This window comes from Acipenser ruthenus, chromosome 26 (genome assembly GCF_902713425.1).
Source record: "Acipenser ruthenus chromosome 26, fAciRut3.2 maternal haplotype, whole genome shotgun sequence".
In the NCBI taxonomy this organism is placed as follows: Eukaryota; Metazoa; Chordata; class Actinopteri; order Acipenseriformes; family Acipenseridae; genus Acipenser; species Acipenser ruthenus.
In genome coordinates this window covers 3,447,113-3,469,941 of record NC_081214.1, presented here as the reverse complement: position 1 = coordinate 3,469,941, position 22,829 = coordinate 3,447,113, and the positions used below count along the sequence as shown (strand labels likewise).

The 22,829-nt window shown below is 40.1% G+C and overlaps 2 protein-coding genes across 2 annotated transcripts; one reads left to right on the top strand and one right to left on the bottom strand.

Annotated features, from left to right (window-relative positions):
- Nucleotides 1-609: 609 nt before the first annotated feature.
- LOC117963348 (protein unc-119 homolog A-like) lies at nucleotides 610-20,098 on the top strand. The gene is made up of 5 exons (XM_059001174.1): nucleotides 610-1,299; nucleotides 13,017-13,130; nucleotides 13,240-13,342; nucleotides 16,622-16,794; nucleotides 17,244-20,098. The coding sequence occupies exons 1-5, from the start codon at nucleotides 990-992 to the stop codon at nucleotides 17,354-17,356; spliced, it is 813 nt and encodes a 270-aa protein (XP_058857157.1). The 5' UTR covers nucleotides 610-989; the 3' UTR covers nucleotides 17,357-20,098.
- On the bottom strand, nucleotides 7,461-22,750 carry LOC131701696 (centrin-2-like). Its single transcript, XM_059001175.1, has 4 exons — nucleotides 22,371-22,750; nucleotides 22,091-22,232; nucleotides 21,367-21,481; nucleotides 7,461-7,569 (listed from the first exon to the last, which is right to left on the bottom strand). The coding sequence occupies exons 1-4, from the start codon at nucleotides 22,462-22,464 to the stop codon at nucleotides 7,534-7,536; spliced, it is 387 nt and encodes a 128-aa protein (XP_058857158.1). The 5' UTR covers nucleotides 22,465-22,750; the 3' UTR covers nucleotides 7,461-7,533.
- Nucleotides 22,751-22,829: the final 79 nt, after the last annotated feature.

Sequence of the window (22,829 nt, the reverse complement as noted above, 5' to 3'; positions counted from 1 at the left end):
GATAGAATGGCTCAGAGGGATATAGATTCAAAGGGGTGAGAGCTTGTGTCCTAAAACCTGTTTTTGAGGCTGTACATAATGTAGCCTTGGAGGGTAACCTGTAGAAAATGTGGTAAACTCACACTACAGAATTATATTTTAGTGTATAATATGATCGAGGGCCATATTAAGATGTATTCTGCTGCATTCAATAAATCAATGACACACACACGCACACGCACACGCACACACACACGCAGCTACTTCCAAACCTTCCCCTAAAACCAATTCATTTTGCAGCTCTGAAACACATTCCCACAATGGTGACCAATCAAACTGATAAATGGAGAGCAAGTGGAAAAAATGAATTTCAACGGTGCATTTCCTGTCAGCTTTCACACGCAGCCCGTTTGGATACGCTGCACGGTATAAACGGGTAAAGCGCTCCACTTCTGCACACAGCTACGAAATGCAGAGCACACAACCATTTGCAAAACCGTAAACCAGAACGTCTAGCCTGCTTCCTGCAAAAAATGAGAAATAAAAGGACCGTACCATACGACACAAAGGGGTGCCTTGCACACTGAGGAGGCAAAGTAACTGCTTTATTCGAAACGCGAGTAACCCATAGCAGCGCAGGAAGCGCTTATAAACCCTGCAATGTCCGTACGTGTACTTCATCAAGCGCAGAACGTGTAGCCGTTTATCGGGCCCCCTAAATTAACCGTGTACTCCTTTTCGAAGCTGCCTGTCTTTGCTGGATCCCCCACTGTGTGTGTACGAATGTGCATCCGCTTACGACTTGCCTTGAGCTCTGTGCGGTGAGCTGGGTGGCTGTGGTACAGTTCTAGCAGCATATGCTAAAACAGAGCGTGGAGACTGGAAAGATTTAAGCAATAAGGGGTTTAAGTAAACACAGAGCGAGCGAGCGGGCACTCAAGCTATCTGCAGTGAGTGAGAGAGAATCTGTTATCCTTTTACGAGAGGGAGGGGGAGGAGGGACGCGGAGAATGAGTTATTCCTGTGCCAGCACAGAGGCTGTCTGCAGTAGCCAGGACGCATCTAACAGCTCGAAGTCTAGCACTGCCGGTCTTAATCCTAGTAGCACCGGGGGCGGCAGCGGCAACGGCAACAGCAGCTCCCGTGGGAATCAGGCGCAAAGTAACCCCAACCCAAACCGACGAGTACCGGCAATGAAAGTGAAAAAGGGGTGCAACTCCACAGAAACGGGACTCATCCCGGCCACAACAGAGGAAGACCTGCTAAGGAATGCAATCATAACTGCAGAGGATGTACTCGGGCTGCAGAAGATCACTGAAAGTAAGTTTGTGATGTTTGTTATTATTATTATTATTATTATTATTATTATTATTATTATTATTATTATTATTATTATTATTATTATTATTATTACAGTTGATCTTCCTTGGTCTCACTCGAGTGCATTTGATCGATTCTGTAGTGTTTTCTCTCCCTTCATTCAAATTCTCTTTGCTCTAAGTTAATTGTATGCCATTCAACAGTACAATGTTGCAGTTTCAGACAGCCGCACAGTGCTCCACTCCACTGCTGTATTTAATCAGCAATATACTGTGGAAGCGGGCAGGGGTGATTCGTTTGTGTGTCACTAAATTTTAACCTGCCACCGTTAATACCAGTTAAGTGAATGTCAGTACGGAAATAGCATGCTAATGAGCTTGCCAGCTCTGTGAACGCTGTGGGCCGTTACCGCAGATCCACACTCCGCACTTGATACAATAAAAATGCAGTGGTACTTTATGCTGATTTATAAATGACACGCGTGGATTAGTAGTTCATGGTAGTTTAGTAAAATTACCAGTTTATTTCTTTGATAAACTTGCCATAATTGCTGAATCTGGCGCAAGGTCTCATAGCAAATGCATCGCCATCAATGCACAAATAATTACATGGCACAATAAGAGACGCTATTCTGCCTTTCCAAGTGTCCTGTCGCCTGGGATCAAAGAGCATGGCACCACCATACTAGCTCTATTTTCTAATGGTTATGGCGGTCCTGGTCTTGGTAAAGTCTGTGCAGTTTTTTACACATCCATCCTGGAATAAAGACCCAGACCTAGGGCATAAACCATACAAGGCACTGCCGTAACTCTTATTGGGCTGGTTTCACACACTCACAATAGCACGAGTCTTGTACTCCTTACCTAAAGTAACATATGGTATTCCAGGATCAGTGCTAATCGTGGTCTGTGAAAGCTCAGGATAAAGTCAGGGTATGGCGACAGCGTAAACTTTATCTAAGGGCTCCTCGTGTGTGTATTTACTCACCTGCACTGTGTAACAAACGCAGCAGTGCGAAATTGCCTGCAGATAGGAAGTGGCCCTACAGCATTGTCACACCCCCCACTGTCCTGGGTGGAAGATGTTTTTTGATACAGTGTATTCAGGATTGCTAATGTTTTATACACAGTGAAGAGTTGCTTCTGCTTTGTGGTTGCTCATGACTTTCTCTGCTGAAGTTTAAACTCCCTGCGGTGGTTTTGCAGCAGAACAGGCTGCCTGCAGGATAGGCTGCTATCTGAAATACCTGCTGACTTCATGTAAATCAATCAAGGCAAGAACGGAAAGTGTTTTATAGCAATACAAAGGGGACCTGCGATAATGCAAATAAAGTTCATCAGCTGGATTCAGATTGATTTAAAAACATTGGTTATCACTTCTTTAAACAGGGACAAGGAGATAAGATATTGAGAAGCTGAGAAGCCATGTCAGTCTAGGAGGTAAAACATTTGTAGTAAAACAATAATTGGCTGATATCTATGCCTTTTTAAATATATTCTTTATTCCCTTTTCCAAATGGATATTTACTTACCAAACAGTGCCACCAAGTGGTCAAGTGTTGTAACTGCACCAGAGATCTTATAGGGAAAGTCAGATCTGAATCGTTGTGTTAAAGGGGCAGAAGAGATGAAAGAATCAGAAAACAGGAATATACTAAATAACTGTTAAACAGGGTAGCATGGATGCCTGCCCAGCTATCTATATGTTTACAGTATAGCCTCTGCATAGATGTCTCAGTTTCCTAGCTCATCAAATAAGATTGTTAGATATCTATATTTATGATTGACCTTATTTGGCATCAGGTGGGTTGAATTGACTTTCCCGGTCCCACCTACATGTAACTAAAATAGACCAGTTTCAGGGATAACTAGCTGCAAAGAAAAACCCACCAGTAGAAACATAAGAGCTCCCTGTTTAAACTGTTTCAAAGCTTGAACCTTGAACAAGCAATCAATCAGAAAGGAGAAAACAGAAACAGCAGCATTGAATTCAGTGACAAGGGAGCTGCTTCCTGTACGCAGTCTAAAAATAGCCTGCAAAGACTTCATATCAAAAAGAGAATGTTCTTATCAGCACAGAGTGTGCTCTGCCACATGCCCGGTGTGTCAGCTACTGATGTAAAGTGAACATGAGGAATCCTGCAGCCGGATGCAGCTGCTGAGTGTGTGGTGGGGTTGTGCCCGGTCCTGCACTGTGAAATATCCCAATTAAATAACAAAGCAACAAGCCAGGGGCCACACGTGGGTTCATGAACCACCGGGATCTCAGGGTAGGCAGGCTTAGTGTCCCCACCTTGGATTGTAATATCATCCAGGCATGGAAATGAGTTTCACCCGTTCCAGGTTTGAATACGTGCTTGATTAGCCGCAGTGTACAGGTAACAAGCTCAGGTGTGTCTTATACATATCGGAAGCTAAACCAGGATTGGCCTGGTCAGCACTTGCTGTAGATGGGTGACTTCTGCTGCTATTTTTGATAGACTTTATATGAGTTCCCACTGGCTTTCTTCCCATTTGGTTTAGCACCACTGAGGAAGAAAGAACTATGTGTTCTACATATCTTAGGTATTTCAGCTATTCGTCTAACTCCTGTAGGTATGAGAAGCAACTGAGAGCTCATTTTTGTTTTTCTAGGGCACGGCAGCCCAGAGTAACTCTTCCAGCTCAGTTCAATAATTAAAGAGAAAGCACACCCCACCAAAGAAATGTCCTGGTTAACAGCAAGCTGCCTGGCGCGATGAGGATCTGTCACTTTCAAAGTCCACATGTTAAAAAGTCTATTGTTTACTGTGCTGATGGGAATTTTGTAAATGCATCCGTATTCATGTAACACTTTAAGGTTTTCCCCAATTTGAGGTCCCCTCCCGTACTGTATACAGTAGCTTTGCATGCAGTACCCCTGACCAGAGGTAGAAATAAGATTCCTAGTGCATAGCAGCTTCCCAGGTTTGAATACAAGCTTGAGTAGCCACAGCGTATGTAACAACCTCAGGTGTGTCTTATTAAACTTCTAGTATAACCAGGAGTGGATTGAAGCGCTATGCAATGGGAGTCTTATTTCCATCCCTGCTTCTGACCAGCCGTGCCTGCAGCTGAGCAGCAAAGCCATAGAGTGTTTTCGCTTGTAATCCAACTCAAAGCCAGTGGTATAAATGGCAAATACAGTTTTATTTTGTTTTATTTTATTTAATTTTATTTTTTTTGTACTTGTACATGTGTTTCATCATAACTGCAAAATAAACGGCTTGTCTTAGTGATCGTCCTGCTGATCAGATATAATGAATACATGAATACACAATGAAATAAAAGCATGTTAAAAGCACAGCAGATCACTGAAATGAAATGGCACAGCCCCTGAGGCGAGAGAAAACACAGCTATCCTTTCTAGCTTTTTTTTTTTTTTTAAACAGCAGATTTGTATTGGTGTTCCCTGTGTCTGTGTCTGCCTGGATTAAAGTGCTGTATTTAGCCTCTGCCTCCCGCCTCCTGATTAGATGGATTTGCTCCTGTACAAAGTCTAAACCGGATTAAGATGGATCAGCATGGACAGGATGGAACACATTTTTCAGAACAATCAATTCATTGAATGCATTGTTGCATTCAGCTGCATGGGTGTGCAGCCCAGGGCAAATGTGCAGTAAGGAGTATTGCATTGGAGCTGACACCAAAATGCATAGAGGCCATGCATGCACGTGTGTGTGTGTGTGTGTGTGTGTGTGTGTGTGTGTATCAGAGGTTTCCCTGGTCCAAAGCTTATAAAATCCTTTCTAGCTCTACAGTATGTACTACATAGTCTAGGGGCATGACGTTTACTGAGTAGAAAAAGTAATTACCAGTAAGTCTGTGGTGAGTGAATTTGTTTGTCTGGTGTTAGCTCCAGTACTATTTGTGTGTGTGTGTAGGTGCATGCGCCTGTATAAAAAATATGTTTGTTTGTTTTAATGTACGTCGAGTTTTGTGAGCATGACTAGCTATGTGGACCCCCGGATCGTGTGGTAAAAGTGCCGGGGGTGAGGGGAGGGGGTGGGAGGCGGCTACACTGCTGGACGTGTGATCATTTTCAGGTTCGATTTGATGAATGCTTCAGCTCTTCAGTGGAGATGCAGAGCACTTTGATTTATATATATAAAAGTCATGTCTGCTGCTGAGAATCCAGATATAAAAACAAAATTGTCTCTTTCCACTTGGTGATTTCCTAACAGCTGATAACTTCAGTGAGCAATTTCATTCTGCGGTCAGCTGGGAGGAGAAAACAAATCCTTTAAACTCGTAGACACACAGACACAGACACACACACACACACCACACACACACACACACACACACCACACACACACACCACACCACACACACACACACACACACACACAGACACACACACACACACACACACACACACACACACAGACACACACACACACACACACACACACACACACACACACAGACACACACACACACACACACACACACACACACACAGACACACACACACACACACACACACACACACACACACACACTGCTGTCCACTAACTAATCAGCTGCCAGGTGGAAAGTTCAGGATTAGTCAGCTTTTGCCAAACATACTGGCACTTGCTTTAGATAGTTCATCAACAGTGTGGCCCAGTCAGCCCCCCTTTCAGAACTACCCTCGTTTCGGAACATTATTTGTTTAGGTGTATTATTTTAAGTCCAGGAGCCGATTTGAGTCATCAGACCTTTGCTAAATCTGTTTTGAACTGCTTAAAATACACGATTCCTCCTCGATGCTGTAGCTTCCCTGGACGTTTTTGAACTGCTGAAAACCTGAAAAGAAAATGCTGTAGGTTTTTAGGAACAATGTAGAAACGAACATGCCCTGCCCTGCCTAGATTAATTCATGTAAACTGTAATAAATGCATATGTACTAAAGTTTCATGTACTATTGAATTCATATACAAAAATCCATATGAAATAACCACCCATTTATATTGAACTCCAGACCTAATATGAATTCATCGTGAGTACCTGTTTTAGTTTGTTGCCGATAGAAGTTTCAAACATGAACTGATATTTGCTTTATTAAATAGTAAATACAGTTCATAAGTAATTGCTTCTTGAATTACGGACACTTATTATAAATGGAATAAATGAACTAACCCAGTAAGTAAACCTTGAGAGACTGTATCTTCTAGAAAAGACTCCTCTCTACGTCGCTACAGTCCTGCAGGATCTGTATCTGCGGTGGTAACTCCTACTGGCTAATCTCTAGGATAAGAGTCTAGTGTATAAATGGATTCTTCTTTTTTCTGACTGTACTACCTGTGTGATTATTGCTTAACAGTGGAGAGCCTGTTCTGGTGAGTGGGTGGTTGGGGCTGTAGGCACAGCTGCTATGGAGAGGGGGTGTTGGGAAGAGTCTGCCAAGATTAAGCTCCTTGTCAAAGATGTACTGTGTTCCTTTACCTCTCAACAAGGTCAAAACATGTGTGTTCATCTTACAATGCAGGCTGTTGTAAATCTTTAAAGCGTACGTACACCATTGATTTATATTTCCCTTTGTATTTATTACAGATTTGTGCATTCATTTTCACATGTCGTGCATGTACTCCTGTATATATTACTTCAGAAAGCAGTGTTCTGGTATGGAGAGAGCAAGAGATAATTACCTCAGGATCTCAACGTTTCAATGTGGTTATCTCTTGATTGTGATATCTACAGGATCAAGCTCTAAATTGTATTTTGATGTTAAAGAGCCACCATATGGAGTGCAAGCTAATGCACCCTTTTTAAATAGTAACCTAGATATCTAATAATCCATCTTCTCTTTCGGCTGGTTTCACAGTCCCCGATTAGCACTAATCTTGGACTGTCCAAGATCTGGATCTGTGAAACCAGTCTTTTGTGTTAATATAACAAGGTAATGATGATGATGATAATAATAATACAAGCAAGTATTTTTTTTTTCATATGTGCTTACTGTGCACTGAGAATAGACAGAAATTCATCCATTCATTAATTCATTCATTTCAGTTTGCTCACTCCTGTCTCTGCACTGCTGTATGGATGGGTGTATCACTGCACATGGCTGGGTCACTTGTGGTAGTCTGGTTTAAGGCAGGATCCCGTGCTTCAATAAGACTGCAGTTCTAGAAATACCCTGTAAGGTAGATGCACCTGTTGGTCACACTGGTTGGTAGGCAGGCAGGCAAGCAGGCAGGCAGGCAAGCAGGCAGGTAGTGGTGTATGTGATTCACCATCTTCTGGAAATATGTTGCAGGGAGCAGGGCTGTGTAAAGACAAGTTATATTACCAAGTGGAACCATCCTTGCTTTGGAGCTGTATTTAGTTCTGGGACCTGGTCTGAATCTTGCATGTAAACCAATGTTGAAATGGAGGTCAAACCTATGTAAGGACACCAGTGCAATATTCTAAGAGGCCATTAAAGCTGAACAAGCTTGCCTTGCGTCTGTCAACCATCACCTTGTATCATGTCAAATATTATTACTGATTATTACTGTTTGAGTATGTGGATAATTTGGAATAAATGGCAGAGCATGTTGAAGGATATTTCCTGTTAATTAGACTAATGAATCATTCCTGATGATTGAGCAGCAGGTGTTTTGGCCCACATGGAGAGGAAGCTAAGAAATGCTGTACTTTTGTTGTTGCTGCAACAGGCCTTTCTCCATACAAACACATACAGCATCGAGGTGCTTTATTTCAAATACAAAATAAAAGGACTTGAGTGAATGCACAACTTGCTGCTCTAAACTAACATATAGTGCTGTAACCTGTGTCTTAATAGATAATACAAGGCTGATTTATTTCAAAAGCCGTTCAGTCAAGTCCAGGTGCTCTGTTTTGCCTTGCTTATATATATATATAAGCCAGAGAATTGACTATAGAGGCATTGCTTCACTACCCACTCTGAGCCAGCGCCCAAGGTGTTAAAAGATGGTTGCCCTAGTAACAGCAGCTGCCATGCCCACAGCAGTTGCCATGGATACAGCCGTTGCCATGGCTCAAGTCATAGCTGTGGCGAATCCTGCAGCTCTGCTCGTGAGAAGAATCCCAAGCGAGGAGGAGCTTGAGGAACAGGTGGAGAGAGAGAGAGAGCACTTTAAAAGAGACAGCGCCCCCTAGCTGGGACCTTGGAAGAGTCAAGAGACTTGCATTGCATGGCACTGAGCTTGAACCAAGAAAGCGTGACTAATACAATTATTGTTATGCTATGCAATGAGGGGGCCTTAAAACACACAGACAGGTTTACAGCATCTCTTTATTATATATCATTAAAATGGGTCTGTAACCCACCAGCAAAACTAACACAGAGGTCATTAAATAGCAGGGGGGTTAGATATGCTGCAGTTTTGATCATTTTTTTTCAACCTAGGATTCTTCATGAGTATAACAAGTATTAAACCAGCTGCTAAATGCAAAATGAGAAGCTGAAGCACAGGTTTGATGGTCTGCTGTGTAGTCACATTCAATAAATGGCCAGCTGAAACTTTGTGTTGGCACGTCTAACATACCCCTATGAGAATCTCCTTTTATTATTATTATTATTATTATTATTTATTTCTTAGCAGACGCCCTTATCCAGGGCGACTTACAATTGTTACAAGATATCACATTATTTTTACATACAACTACATTATTTTTTTTACACATTATTTTTACATACAATCACCCATTTATACAGTTGGGTTTTTTTTTTTTTTTTTTTTTTTTTTACTGGAGCAATCTAGGTAAAGTACCTTGCTCAAGGGTACAGCAGCAGTGTCACCCACCAGGGATTGAACCCACAACCCTCCGGTCAAGAGTCCAGAGCCCTAACCACTACTCCACACTGCTGCCCCCTTTTCCATCCATTGTTTTAAATACGGTAACTCTGGAGGTGACAGTCAAGTCTTATGATTCTGTGTGTCTGTCTGAAAATTTATACTCATTTCATGCTTTGTGAAGAGGACCCGCAGAGACTGAACCCAGTAGTCTGGTTCAGAACAGGACTAGAATACTGTGTACAGTACAGTACAGTACAGGGATGGAAATAAGACTCCTATTGCATAGCAGTTTCACCCATCCCAGGTTTTAATACAAGCTTGATTAGCCACTGTGTATAGGTAACAAGCTCAGCTGTGTCTTATTAAACTCATAGTAAAACCAGGAATGGAGCAAACAGCTATGCAATGGGAGCTTCCTTTTAATTTATATACATAGCCCTGGCACCTGCAGTAGAGGCCAGGTGGGTACTGCAAGCAGCTGTAGTAGGTTTAGAGAAGCTCACACACACACACTCGCATTCCCAAGCCCGCACAACTGCATACCACATTGAGATCTGAAATACTGAGCATTTTACAGAGCACAGTTTCCCAGCCTTCCCTCTGGCCTTTTTTAAACAGTGGCAGGCAAGAAGCATTGGCAACAAGACAGCTGCATCCGGATAGGATTATAAAGGTGAGGGGATTAAACCTGTTTCTGTTCAGTTAGCAAAGGATTAACGCGTTTGGACTGGGATAAGATGAGAGTAAATGTATAGGGAGGTTTCTGACTAAACACATTCTGTGTAGTTCATGTGATCATGTGACCCTCCCATGGTGCCACCAGGACATTGCATGAACTGCATTGGACAAGCTGAAAACAGTTCCTCATAGGGGGTTCCTGTTTCTACCAAAATTCTTGACAATATATTTGCCAAGAAGGAGAATTTCTTCTGCATGTTGTATAAATGTGCATCCTATACCAGTATACTGTGGTGGTTTTGATTGGGATGAATACAAGAGGTGCAGATTATACAAGGGATGCAACCCTAGGCAGCATTATATGAGCATTATACACAGGGTTTGTGTTACACATGAATACAAGGTTCTGAAAATGATGGTATATCTTGCCAACATACTGTTATTATTTTTCAAAGGTCAAATGCATCTTTCGCTTAAAGGGTGCTTCGTCCATAACCAATAATTTCAACAAGTGTCCACATTGTGCAAGGTACATGTTAATAAAATGTGGCTTTTATTCCTTGAAGGCTGGGTAACATCAGGGAATACTCATCATCATAGCCAGCAACCTACTGCTTTTGAAATTGTGATTGGATTGCACAGTGGATAAAGATAAAGTCCCTAAGGAAACAATGGGAAAATTGCCTGCCGTAAATCCCAGCAATTTGTTTAATTTTGTATCAGATGTTTTGTAATATGGTGAAGTTGGTTGTTCAGTTTATTATGGATGACACAAAGGATTCAGTTATGCCCTTTGAGAACTTAAGCAATCATAAAGGGCTTTGTTTGTGAACAGATGCTCCTGCAGATCCATTGGTCACCTCTGGAAAAAAAACAAGACCATGGGATTCTGCAGATTCAGCATCAGTTTGTCTGTTTAAATCTACAAGTTTGTCTTAGTGCTGTCTCTTTATATCTCCTTCAGTCTGTAGCTGTCTGTCTAGCCCTTTTATATAAGTCTGTTTGCTGTTCAGTCCTGTATTTAAGATCTCAATATAGTCTGTGTAGCTCTTCCTCTTTCTTTGCCTGAATGTTTTTTTTGCCCACTTGCTGTTATCCAACTGAGGACATAGAGCGGATTAAATAGAGCTATTCGGGTCTGTACAAATATATATATACACAGGATTACTGCACAGTTTAAACCAAGTAGAGATGACATCATCAGATTACCTAATCCAAAGAAAGTAACATTGCTAGAAAGCTATCGACTGAGAAATATTTACTATAGAAGGTAGGAAATAGGTAGGGATCGTTTATGCAGCAATAAGCATGCGCAATACATTGGATAATATTAACAGATACAGTGGCTTGATGGGATAACACATAATGTATAACAGAATGGCTCCCTTCTGGTCTTTTGACCTCGTTCTTTTGGGTTTGGATGAATAAGCACATTATCCAGACGTGGACTTGTGGCAGTGGAAAGCATTGGAGCCACTTGGGCTAAACTAGCTAATTCAGGCTCCTTTTAAAGAGCGATGATGCATCTTTACTGCTCAAACGGGACAGTAGTTAGTGCTGTGACCATCCTGTTTGCAGATGTAATACCGATGAGTGTGCGGCTGATTCAGAGTTGCAGGATTGTCATGCCATTATTTGACATGGAGGTACGCAGAGCCTAATGTTTCCATAGATCCCCTTGTCGTCTCCAATCTGCCCATGCGACACTACAATGAGCTAAACTCCTTACCAATAATCCACATGTTGATCGCTGAGAGAGAGGCAGAGCTGCAGGGAGGTACAGCCAGTCAGGGTAGGTGGAGTTAACTCTTTAGAGATTTTAAACATACATTTATACAAGATCAGGTAACGCAGGTCTATATGCCAACACATTTGCAGGGGCCACAGGCCTTGTAAAACAGCTTTCAATATGAATTTAACCACTTGTTGCGTGTGGAACCAAAATAAACTTGTGCATTGGACATGCAATGCATTGGTATGCAGTCAAGGGTCATGATTCTCTTGGAAATCCGATCATAGCTGTTGATCAGGTCCACCCACCTGTGGTGAATGTCTACCATTCTTGCCAAATATCACAGCACTGACTCAGAAAGACCTGCAAAAACACTCAATTGATGTGGAAACAAAAACAGAATTCATATTCGTTGCTGGCTGCTGAATACGTTTTTTTTATTTTATTTTTTAACCCCACACCACTTCTTGTGTTGCAGTAAAGTGGTTAATAGCAGCTGCCATCAAGTGCTTACTGTGCAGATAAATGAGGTTTTAGAAATATCTTGTTGGGGGTGTGTGTGGCTGTGTGTAAGCGAGTGCCTGCATTAAACTTCCTTTTTGATAATAATGAAAACCCACTTCCTTTAACTGCCCTGCAGAACGCTAGCTCAGCAACAGCACAGCATATAGGCTGTCTGTGTAGCTCCCCTGCGCTACACGGTACACACAGCTGTCTGTGCCGCTCCCCTGCGCTACATGGTATGAACAGCTGACTGTGAAAACCATGTGTGATGTGCTAAAGCCTTGTTTTGCTAGGCCGTGGTTATTTTGTGGTGCTGCGTGGAGAATATAAGACGAAATATGTCCCAGATAAATGTACTTAGTTCTTGACCGACCTGCAAAATTTGTTTTTATAGTACGTTTGTTACAACCAAATGTGTGAGATTCTGTTTGGTTTAATTTCCCTTGCAAAAGTTTGTAAAATAATTACTTATATGTATAGTATACATTTTAAGCATGTGTCTTGTAAGCGGTTGTATGCAAAACATTGAACTCAGATTAGAAATAAAACTAGTCACAGGCATATCAAAAGCCACATTTACCCTCAAAGGAGTATGGAACTTACAGCACAAGTCAGTAGGACTCTTTGTATGATGCACAATATTGGGAATGTGGACTGATATACAGTGAAGAGCAGAAGTATTGACACCCTTTTGGTTTCACATAATCAGTCGTTATTCTGCCTGCTGTTCTGGACTAGCTAATTGCATGAAGGTCTAGCCTTCCCCCACAAGCACAGCTAAACAACATTATTGGTGGTTAAATAGAAAAAAACTGTGATACAGAGATGGAAATAAGATGCCCACTGCATAGCAGTTTAACCAATTCCTGGTTTTACTATGAGTTTAATAAGACACACACACGCACCTATACACTGCGGCTAATCAAGCTCTAGTAAAACCCGGAATGGGTGAAAAGGCTGTGCATTAGGAGTCTTATTTACATCCCTGTGTTACCGATTGGATGAAATGTTTTTCTTTGTCTTTCTTTCTTTCAGATTATTTATGCGCTCCATCAGAAAACGTTTACAGCATCGACTTCACCAGGTTTAAAATCCGGGACTTGGAAACCGGGACCGTGCTGTTTGAAATCACCAAGCCTCCCGCAATGGGTACGCTTCACCTGTTCCATTTCAGTAATAATCACACCATTCAACTGCATGCTTTTTGGTTGTAAAAGGTTATTGTGCAGGCTGTAAAACCACTGTTCTGGTTTCACAGAGAGAGGACAGGGGGATAAGACAGACTTTGACCCCAACGCCGGCAGGTTTGTCCGCTATCAGTTCACTCCCGCCTTCCTCAGACTTCGCCAAGTAGGAGCCACGTGAGTAACCTGCCACAGTACCTGTAAGAGTGCTGCTGGGGCTGCTGTGTTAAATGCACAGTACAGTGGAGAGGCAGTCATCCTAACCTCAGTCATCCAAACGGGTTGTTTATCTCAGCACTCATTTAGGTCCCTTGTGTTTGTTCAGTGCTGCCCATGTAGTGTAAATTAGTACAGTAGTGGTTCTATTCAGATGGTGTGGTATTGTAAAGTAATCCGGGGGATTTGCTACACACATGCTGCAGTTAGGGACAATATGCCAGGTTAGATATTCTTTCTAAAATATAGGTTTGAGTAACCAAACAGTTTGATTATATGACCTGATATCGGTTTGCAATTAGTTTGGATAATTGACTCTCCACTGTATAGGGTTACTGTATATGTTGCTGATTTGTCTCTGCTTAAACTTTTAGTTTCAACAATCCAGCCTCCTCCTGCCCCACTGTAACCGCTACAATATATTTTTCACAGTGTAAACCACGTGCATATGGTGCCCTGGTGCTTATTTTCCTTGCTGCATTGTGGCGAATTTAAAAGGGTCTTTCGACTGGCACAATGGAGTCCTATTGTAACCTCTACACTCTGCAGTATTCTCTTTGACAGTGCCAGCCACATGCGTCTCTAAGCAGAATGCACTCCTCCTATCTCTGGAATCCATTTCTCTTGCTCTCACGAACCAGAAGGCACAGGTAGAGATAACATCTCATGGCTGCAGCTGCAAACTGATCTATTTGAGCACAATACAGGCAAAGCAAAATAGAATCCTGGAGTATTGATAACCATGGAGAACACTGATCATCTAAAACACACGTCAGGGGTAGTGATCGATTTCATTATTTGTTTTTAATCAATTAAGTTGAATGTGGTATTACCTAATACAAAGAAAACATTTCTAGGTCCTGGTATTTTAGTGGTCAGTTTGAAGTGTTTGTTCTACTGAATATTTTACATTGCACTACAATTCCACACCATATGGGCTTTATTACATTCGATAGATAAACCCAGGGCTTCTCAAACCCGGGCCTCGGGACCCCTGGTTTTCATTCCAATTGATCTCTCAATTACTTAGTTAAACCCTTACTTGAGCTAATAATTTGCTTAATTTGCCCTTTTAATAGTTGTCATCTCTTTTAAAATTTGCAGATTTCAAGTTAACTTTAAGAGAGCTCAGTTGGAATGAAAACCAGAAGACACTGGGGTCCCCAGGGCCAGGGTTGGGAAGCCTGCATTAATCTTCACATGCTGTCATATAATTAGGGCTTCAGTTTTATTCATTTCATTTTTCGGTGCTTATTTTGAGCTATTTTTGAGTTATATACAAATTGTTTTTTATATACTGTATGAAATTATTGTTTTCTGTTACTTTGTTTTTTTTCTCTCACAATATGTATAGTAACTCGACAGTACTTGGACACTTCAATTGTACCTTCTTTCCTTTGCTGTTTCCCACAATGAAATCCTTATGGTCTCGGAACTATTCTTCTGGGCTTTTTGAGTGTTTAGGCATTTTTTTACATTTCGCTACAATTTGCAGTTCTGCTTTAAATTCCACAAGTGTTTAAATACAATCCTCCAATTGAAGTGTAGGAATGTGCTGCCACTCAGGAGTTGGGGTTGGGTTTAAAGTATTCAATCAATGCGAGATACAAGTCAGGAAGGAGGGACATTGCCCAACTGCACTGGAGAATTAATCAAATTTTTTATTTATTTTTTTTCACGGAGAAAGGGGTCAAGTCAACGTGAATTCAGTAACCATTTCCAGTGGTTTTCCTGTGTTTATTGGATATACACCGATTTCATTCTTTTTTTGTATCGGGGGTGTTTTATCGGTTAAAACTGAGAATCAGATGCCCTAGATATAATCAATGCTCCTTATTTTCAACACTTAAAAAAGTGAAACTTTACCTCAGTTGTAAAAAGAAACTTCAAATATCTTTATTGAGTTTAAAATCCCTCATCAAACCATTTGCCTGACTGTATTGCTAAGTTTCCATTGAGCACCACACAATGCACTGTTAGATAAGGAGCTGCTTTCTTTGGTGTTCTGTGCATTCCTGTAATCCACACGCATGCTGCTTGAACTGTATTCTAATGAAATCAGTCAGTGAATAAGTAAATAAACGCACAAGCATCTTCCGTACCTGTTATGACTCTCCATGGAAATGCTCTCTCTTAATTGGCTGCCAGTAAAGGGCAGATCCTCCGAGGGGAAACGTCTTCCTTTTTAAACACATTTGTGATCATTAATAAGAAGAGGACCCTTCCGTCTTTCTTCTTGTTTTGTCCAGAGCTTGCTGAAGGTCTTTGCATTTTTGCTTATCATTTTGTTAACCCGCTGCCATAGCAACGAGAGTCATAGGAAACAAGGGCCCTGGCAGCGCAGATGGTAATTTGCAAAGGGGCAAATGGACGTGACTGGAGATGTGTTTTGATCCTAGAGAGCTCTCCTGACTCAAGCTGGGTTGCCAGGCATGTAATTATTTCTCAGATGCTCTGGTTTTAATTATTAAGCTGCACGCTGCTTGTTTTCAACATCAAAAAATCAGGGAAGACTTCAGTGCAGTTCTGCAACTGCGTTTATGGTAACTTGGCATTTCATTTTAAATACAGAAACCGGCATGCTTTAACTTCGATAGAGCACGTTTTCCTTTTTTTTCATTCCTTACTGTGTGTTTTCTAGTAAAACATCTTCTAATAACCAAGTTAATTATTAAACAAACAGTGTACCTGAATGTTTCAATTACAGAAAACCTTCTTCTCTTCTGGTGACCGACCAGCTTATTATTTTGATAATTGGTTGTTTTGTTTGGGGTTGCATTGGATATCCTTTTCCAAACTATTTGTTTTGAATAATTCCGAGCTGTATAATTGAGTGGCACTGGTAGCTATCTATATTAATGAATAAAAACAATTAGGTTAATCTGCAGCTCATGCAGTGACTAAACCGAGTGAAAAACAGTTAGGGTTAGGTTAGAAAGTGAATTTCTCATGCCCAGTTTGTTATGCTGTATAAGACTTGAGACACAGTGGGGTTAATTCAGTTGATCTTGACTGCACCGGATCTAAACTTAAATCAATAAAATATGAACCTTCCAGAGTTTCTTCATATTTTCAGAAATCTACTACATTAACATGCACTGTTAGATGTTTTATTTTCATAACATTGGGACCTGTATTAGTTATTTAAGCAGTGGCAGTGTTTCAATTGGGTGCCACAGAGGAATTTTTCTGGGTGTGTTCCACATGATAACCTGTCTTTTCCTTGTTCTCTTGCTGCAGGGTAGAGTTCACTGTCGGGGAGAAGCCCATCAATAACTTCCGCATGATCGAGAGGCATTACTTCCGTGAGCAGCTGCTCAAGAGCTTCGACTTTGAGTTTGGGTTCTGCATCCCCAGCAGTAAGAACACGTGTGAGCATATCTACGAGTTTCCCCCGCTCTCTGACGAGATCAGTAAGTATTCACACTCACACATTTATTGTTCGTTTTTTTTCTTCTTACATTTATAGTAACCTAGTTCCTTCTTTTGAAAAATAAAATACCCTTGATTTCCCCCTTGCGCACCAAAATTCCAACTTAATGACTGCATTTTTTTGTTGGCATTTTTGTAATTCAAATGAGATTTATAGCAACACAACAAAATATATCTTGGTGTTGTACAGGGCTGTACAGTTGACAAACCTTGAGTTGGGGTGAGCATTTCCAATAAAAAAATACTTGAGCATTACAAATGTAGTGTATTCTGTACAATTTGACAAGCCCAGGATTGAGGTACATAGCCCTGCAAGCGCAGTGCCTGGCTGTTTCCAGTGTCCTTGCCCTTCACTCTTCATTCATGAGCCCCAACGCTGTGAATGAACGAATGAATAAGTAAACTCTGTTATTTCTGTTTTGTTTGTCAGTGCATGAAATGATCCTCTATCCTTACGAGACGCAGTCTGACAGTTTTTACTTTGTGGATAACAAGCTGGTGATGCACAACAAGGCAGATTACTCCTACAGCGGGGCACCTTAGGAGAGGAGAGAGGACGAGGAGGGGAGGAATGAAAAGGGGACACACTCGCCCACCAGCTTCTCTCTACTACACTAGCAGAACATCAGAGAACCTGGAGTTAGCCAGCTTCAATGACAAGAAGCAGCAGCATCGGAACATTCCAGCGGTACCTGTTATCTCACCGCAGCCACACACACACACACACGACAGTCCCACACACACACACACAAGTGGGCACAAGCTAAGCACATTGCATTTTAATGTGCACATGTACCTTTCCAGTGCGTGCGTGCGTGTGTGTGTATGTGTGTGTGCGTGTGAAATAACCACTGATTTAAATTGGTATTATCAGAATTTTGACAGAGGTTATTCATAAAAACAATATTATTTTCAGAACCTGCTTTGGTTGTGGAGGTGGAAGTTCACGGAGGGGGTGAAGAGTTAAGAAACAGCTTCCTTATTAGTTAAGTGAGTGTAACGTTCATGTAATTTATCAGCAGTGACAACCTAAACCAGTTGTCAAGCAGATAAGTTGTCTTTGGTGAGCAAATATTGAATAGACGTTTATCAAAGTGTATTAACCACTTCACCTCCCCAGAACGACTGTTACACAGTATGGTGATGTACTTCACCAGAAGAACTTCAAGTATAGCACAACCATCCACCTTCTTGTGTGATTACTCATATCCACACCCAATTCAGGGACGAGAACAATACCGTTTTATTAATATAAATAAAAGCACTGTAACCAAAACAATCATTATTTGCGGATCAATGATATTTTACTGTTGCCGCTTGGTTTGAAACGCACCAACTATCCCAGTATGTCAAACACAGCTGAAAAAAATAATCTGAAAATATCCCACAAATCAGTGCAGAAGTACATGGTGGTTTTGTTTAGAATTAAATTCAGCGAAGTGTGTTTCCGGGTGTGTGTGTGTGTGTGTTTGCATGTGACGGAATAAGAAGAACTAACATCACAATCAGGAACTAATTTGTTATGCTGCGATGCAGTTTGACTGTTATACTTGGTGTATCAATTAGGGTTAGAAACTGATTTCCATTAACACGTGATCATGGATCAGTGTTGTCTTTATCACGCAGTTCAGACGCTTGTGTGTGTTTGTGTATGCAGACATATCCATAGCCATTAAAGGCTGATACTTTTTTATTTTTATTAACAAAAATCTTAACAATTCCAAATTTGCATTGTTTTAAAATAAAATAAAAATATTACAGATGATGGCACGCAGACCTGTTTTAATAAAACTGTTTGCACCACGTGAACATCCAAATCAATAAGGGTTATTTATTGTATTTTATTGTACTTTTTATAGGATATACTGCAGTATAAAAGAAAATAGGTAGTGCTGTCAGTGCTTTGTTGTTTATGACCATCCCTGCTTGGAGTTTAACAGCATTTGTTCTAAAAAGAGTCAGCACAATCCTTTTAAGGAGTAAACATTTTCACTTTTTATATATATACATATAAAAACCTGCTGTTACATAAACAGCCTACATATAATGGATCAAATGGAAGGGGGGTTATTTGGGTTGATTTTAAATGATGTCAATAAGGAGAATAGTTTAGGATCAAAGGTCTCCATTTCAGTGGGGCAGAAAAACATTCCATAAAGGCTACAGCACAGACAGACTATCAGCAGCATTTTTATATAGCAATATTTCAGTTAAAATAATCACAATCATGCATTTTAAAATAGGATGCGCAATTCTACAGGAATTCTACTAAGAAATAATACAAACAAACACCACTCAAGCACTTTCAGCTAAATGGGAAAAAACAGACCAAGATACCTTCCGGTGAAAAATACTCGGTGTCTGCGTTTCTTTTTCTTACTACTGTATGTCTTTGATCAGCCAAGAAAAGCAAAACTAAAATCTGCACAATTAAAATCTGCCCCAGCTTTTGCCATGTAGCTGTTTTTTTGTTCACTGAGGCTAAGAATGACCCTGAGAGATTTGAGGCACACGCTGTATTCATAGTGCAGTTAGTTCTGTTACATGTCAAAGGATGATTCAACCTCAGTCATGTAATCAACGTCCTCATCAATTTCAAAAAGGCAAAAAAAAAAAAAAAAAGCAAAACCGTGGGAAATCATTTCCCTCCTTCCAAATCCTCTTGAGTGTGCAATCCCTGTAGCCATTCTAATCACCACCCTCAGAAATCACCATGTGCATAGTACAATGTAGTTAGGTAGATGAACGTTAAACCTGGATGTGTTTTAAAATGTTCTCATGTAAATCTGCCTGAATGGAAATCCCCCTTCAAAAAAGAGTGGCTTTTTAGCTACAGATGTGTTGTAGATCCTTACAAATACTATTGTGTCTTCACATGTTGTATTGTGCTTCACAGCTTGGTTTTGGAAAGATGGATTGTCCTCTCACTGTATTGAGTGTTCAGTGACCACAAGGCAAATAACATGAACTGGTGGAAAAAAAAATAATCACTGGTCATTTCAGTAAAGCGGTAAAGCATCTAATGAAACCGGATCTCTGGTACTGAATAATTTGTGTTTTTATTTTTAGGAAATGAATCTGAACTCATTACAAATCTATTGGTCCTAAACGCTATTGCTTTTGTGGTGCTTACTGAAGTAAAAAAAAACAGAAAACAGTGTCAGCTTTACCAGTCACGCACAGTACGAAGAGCACACTTGTGAGTACAATGAGGTAGATCACATCTTTCCTTACCAGGGATATAATGTATTGCCAGTCTGGAAAATAAATAAATATATATATATGTGATTTTTCTTTTTTTAATAACCTCTTGTGTGTAACTGGAGTGATTTCTTAATCCTGCTTCTGTCTATTTGTTTTGTATAAGAGAGCACAATATACTGTACTGTGTTTCCAGATGAAGGCTGTGAAGATGTTGAAACCCTTGATATGGTTATCACTTTGTTTATATTATAAATATTACATTTCTAACAATCACAAATGCCTGTACTACTGTAGGTAGTGTCCCCAGTTTTTACATTTACAATGAACTAAGTCCTTTTATTTTTTAATAACCATATAACTTGCAGACCTAGGCGTCTGAATTGAGGAGCAGTAGAGTTTAAAAGACGCCATAGCACATCTGCTGAAAGGAGTCCATCTGACGAACAATGCCAGTCATCTCACTGGTGCTGGTGTCAGATTTGAAGCGATCTGCCAAGGGGAGGGATTTGTCTTCACTGCCCCTGTTTTGTTTTAGGGTGTTCATCATCTGAGTCAAAATGAAAACATGTGGTTTACACATGGATGATTTTCCTAAATGAAAACTATGGACGTGACATACTGTATATGAGACAGTCAGTTATACTCAACTGCTTGTATTTGGATTTCGTAATGGTAGTTATTTTTTTGGCTTTTCATCATCTGCATTCTCAGAAAATGTTACTCAATATTTCATGGAGATTTAAACAGCTATTTTTTGAGGAACTGATGCAAACACATCAGTTAAGACAGGATGGGTGGATCCATCTTTGTATCCCAATAAACGGATATTTACTCCTTCATTTTAATATTTGAGTTCTTCTCAGATATTACCGTATATAACGCTATGTCATAGGTCAGCTTACCACAGTATGCTTTTCCCGTTCTTATACAAGATACTAATTAGTTTGTTAGCATGGTTAACAGTTTTTCACCTTGCTTGCCCATGATTTCACTGTGCCTACCATGGTATACCACAGTGTGCAGAATACTACGTGCTTACAGTTTACCTTGGTTTTCCATGTTTATTAACATGCTTTACCATACCTTGCTATTTTTTTACTATGGCACACTTCTAGACGGGGAAACCTCATGAAGTTGGCACAGCCAGCTTGCTTTTAAGAGGTACTCCTCTTTGAAGGGTCTCCCTCCTGGCACAGTAGACAGTCATGAAAGATTTGTATTTGCCCTTGTTTTGGATGTTTTTGTGTGCAGTTTTTGTGTTTGAACAAATTTGCATTTACACATTTGCACTGTGCATAATGTTTCTAGTTCAACATGTTATGTCACAATGGTAGGGTGCAGGCACTGACCTTAAGAAACTCCTCGAAGTTGATATAACCAGTCCTGCTGTCATCCACCGCATCAAAATAACTGAAGCGCTCTTCATATGATGATTGATCGTTGAGTTCATTCATTGTTGCGTCACTGCACAAAGAGAACAAAATTAAATAAATACAATACTAAAATTCTGCATAACAGTATATCCCTGTGTATGTACCCCCTAATATCTGGGGGTGCCACCTAGGTGAAAAAAACATGCTTCTGCATATTTTGAAAAAAATGTAAAAGGTTAAGAAATTGCCAACAAAAGGATATACATATATATATATATATATATATATATATATATATATATATATATATAATCAATGACATATTTAAGCCATATAAGTTTAGAAAATATATCTGTTATATATCAAAGTGGCTGAAAACATATCTGAAATTCTGTACATCCAGTTATTGATAGATCTTCATTCAATACAATTATATATATATATATATATATATATATATATATATATATATATATATATATATATATATATATATATTCTTATAGGCACAATGGTAAGTAAAAAAAACCAAAAAAAAAAACAGTTGCCTTCTGATTAACTGCTCAGAATTAAAACACCAAAAGGATTTAATTATTATCATTTTTATTTTAAACTACAGCTTTAAACTGACCCTTAGGCAAGCGTCCTACTTGTTGAGATTCCTAGATTCGCCTATACAGAAACTATACAGCCTACTCACAATTCCTTGAACTCGATTAGGCAGTCCTTATCCTTGTCAAACAGTTCAAACTGCTGTTTTAGGTGCGTTATGTCCTGCTCTGACCACTCTGGGTACATCTTTTGGAATTCGGTCACCTTTGTTTTCCAGTGAGACTGGTACTCTGTTAAAATCACAACTGTAATCACCAATCAATTAAAACGATATATGCATAGGCTTATAGATTAGATGTTTCCCAGCAGTTAAACATAAATACACCAACAGTAAATTACAATATGTATCGCTGGTTATTGCCACCCACCTTCAAACTTGGCGTGTTCCGCCGCTGAGCGAACCCTAAGTTGAATCATGTCGTCACAGAACTGCAGGTTGATCTCATGAAGCTGTTTTGCCATATCCGCTTCTACAGAGTCTACAGCAATTATAACAGGTATTAAGTAAACTTAGCCCAAACAAAGAGCCAGCAGTTTAAACTAAAGAATGTATTTTAGCATTACCTTCATCGTAATCAGAGTCCTCATAGATATCGGGCTCATTAACCAGCGGGTAAGATAAGCGGCTTCCCATCTTCAAACGGAGACAGACTGAAAGAATACCAGGTATTGTACAGCTAAGACAGCAGAGATGGAAAATAATGGACACTAATTAATTTAAATCACAGCTCTATACTCTGTGGAGATGTTTTGAATCTAGAAAACAGGGTATTTCTAAATCCTCCTAAAATACAAATTATTCTCGGAAATCTTTCATCTTTTTTATA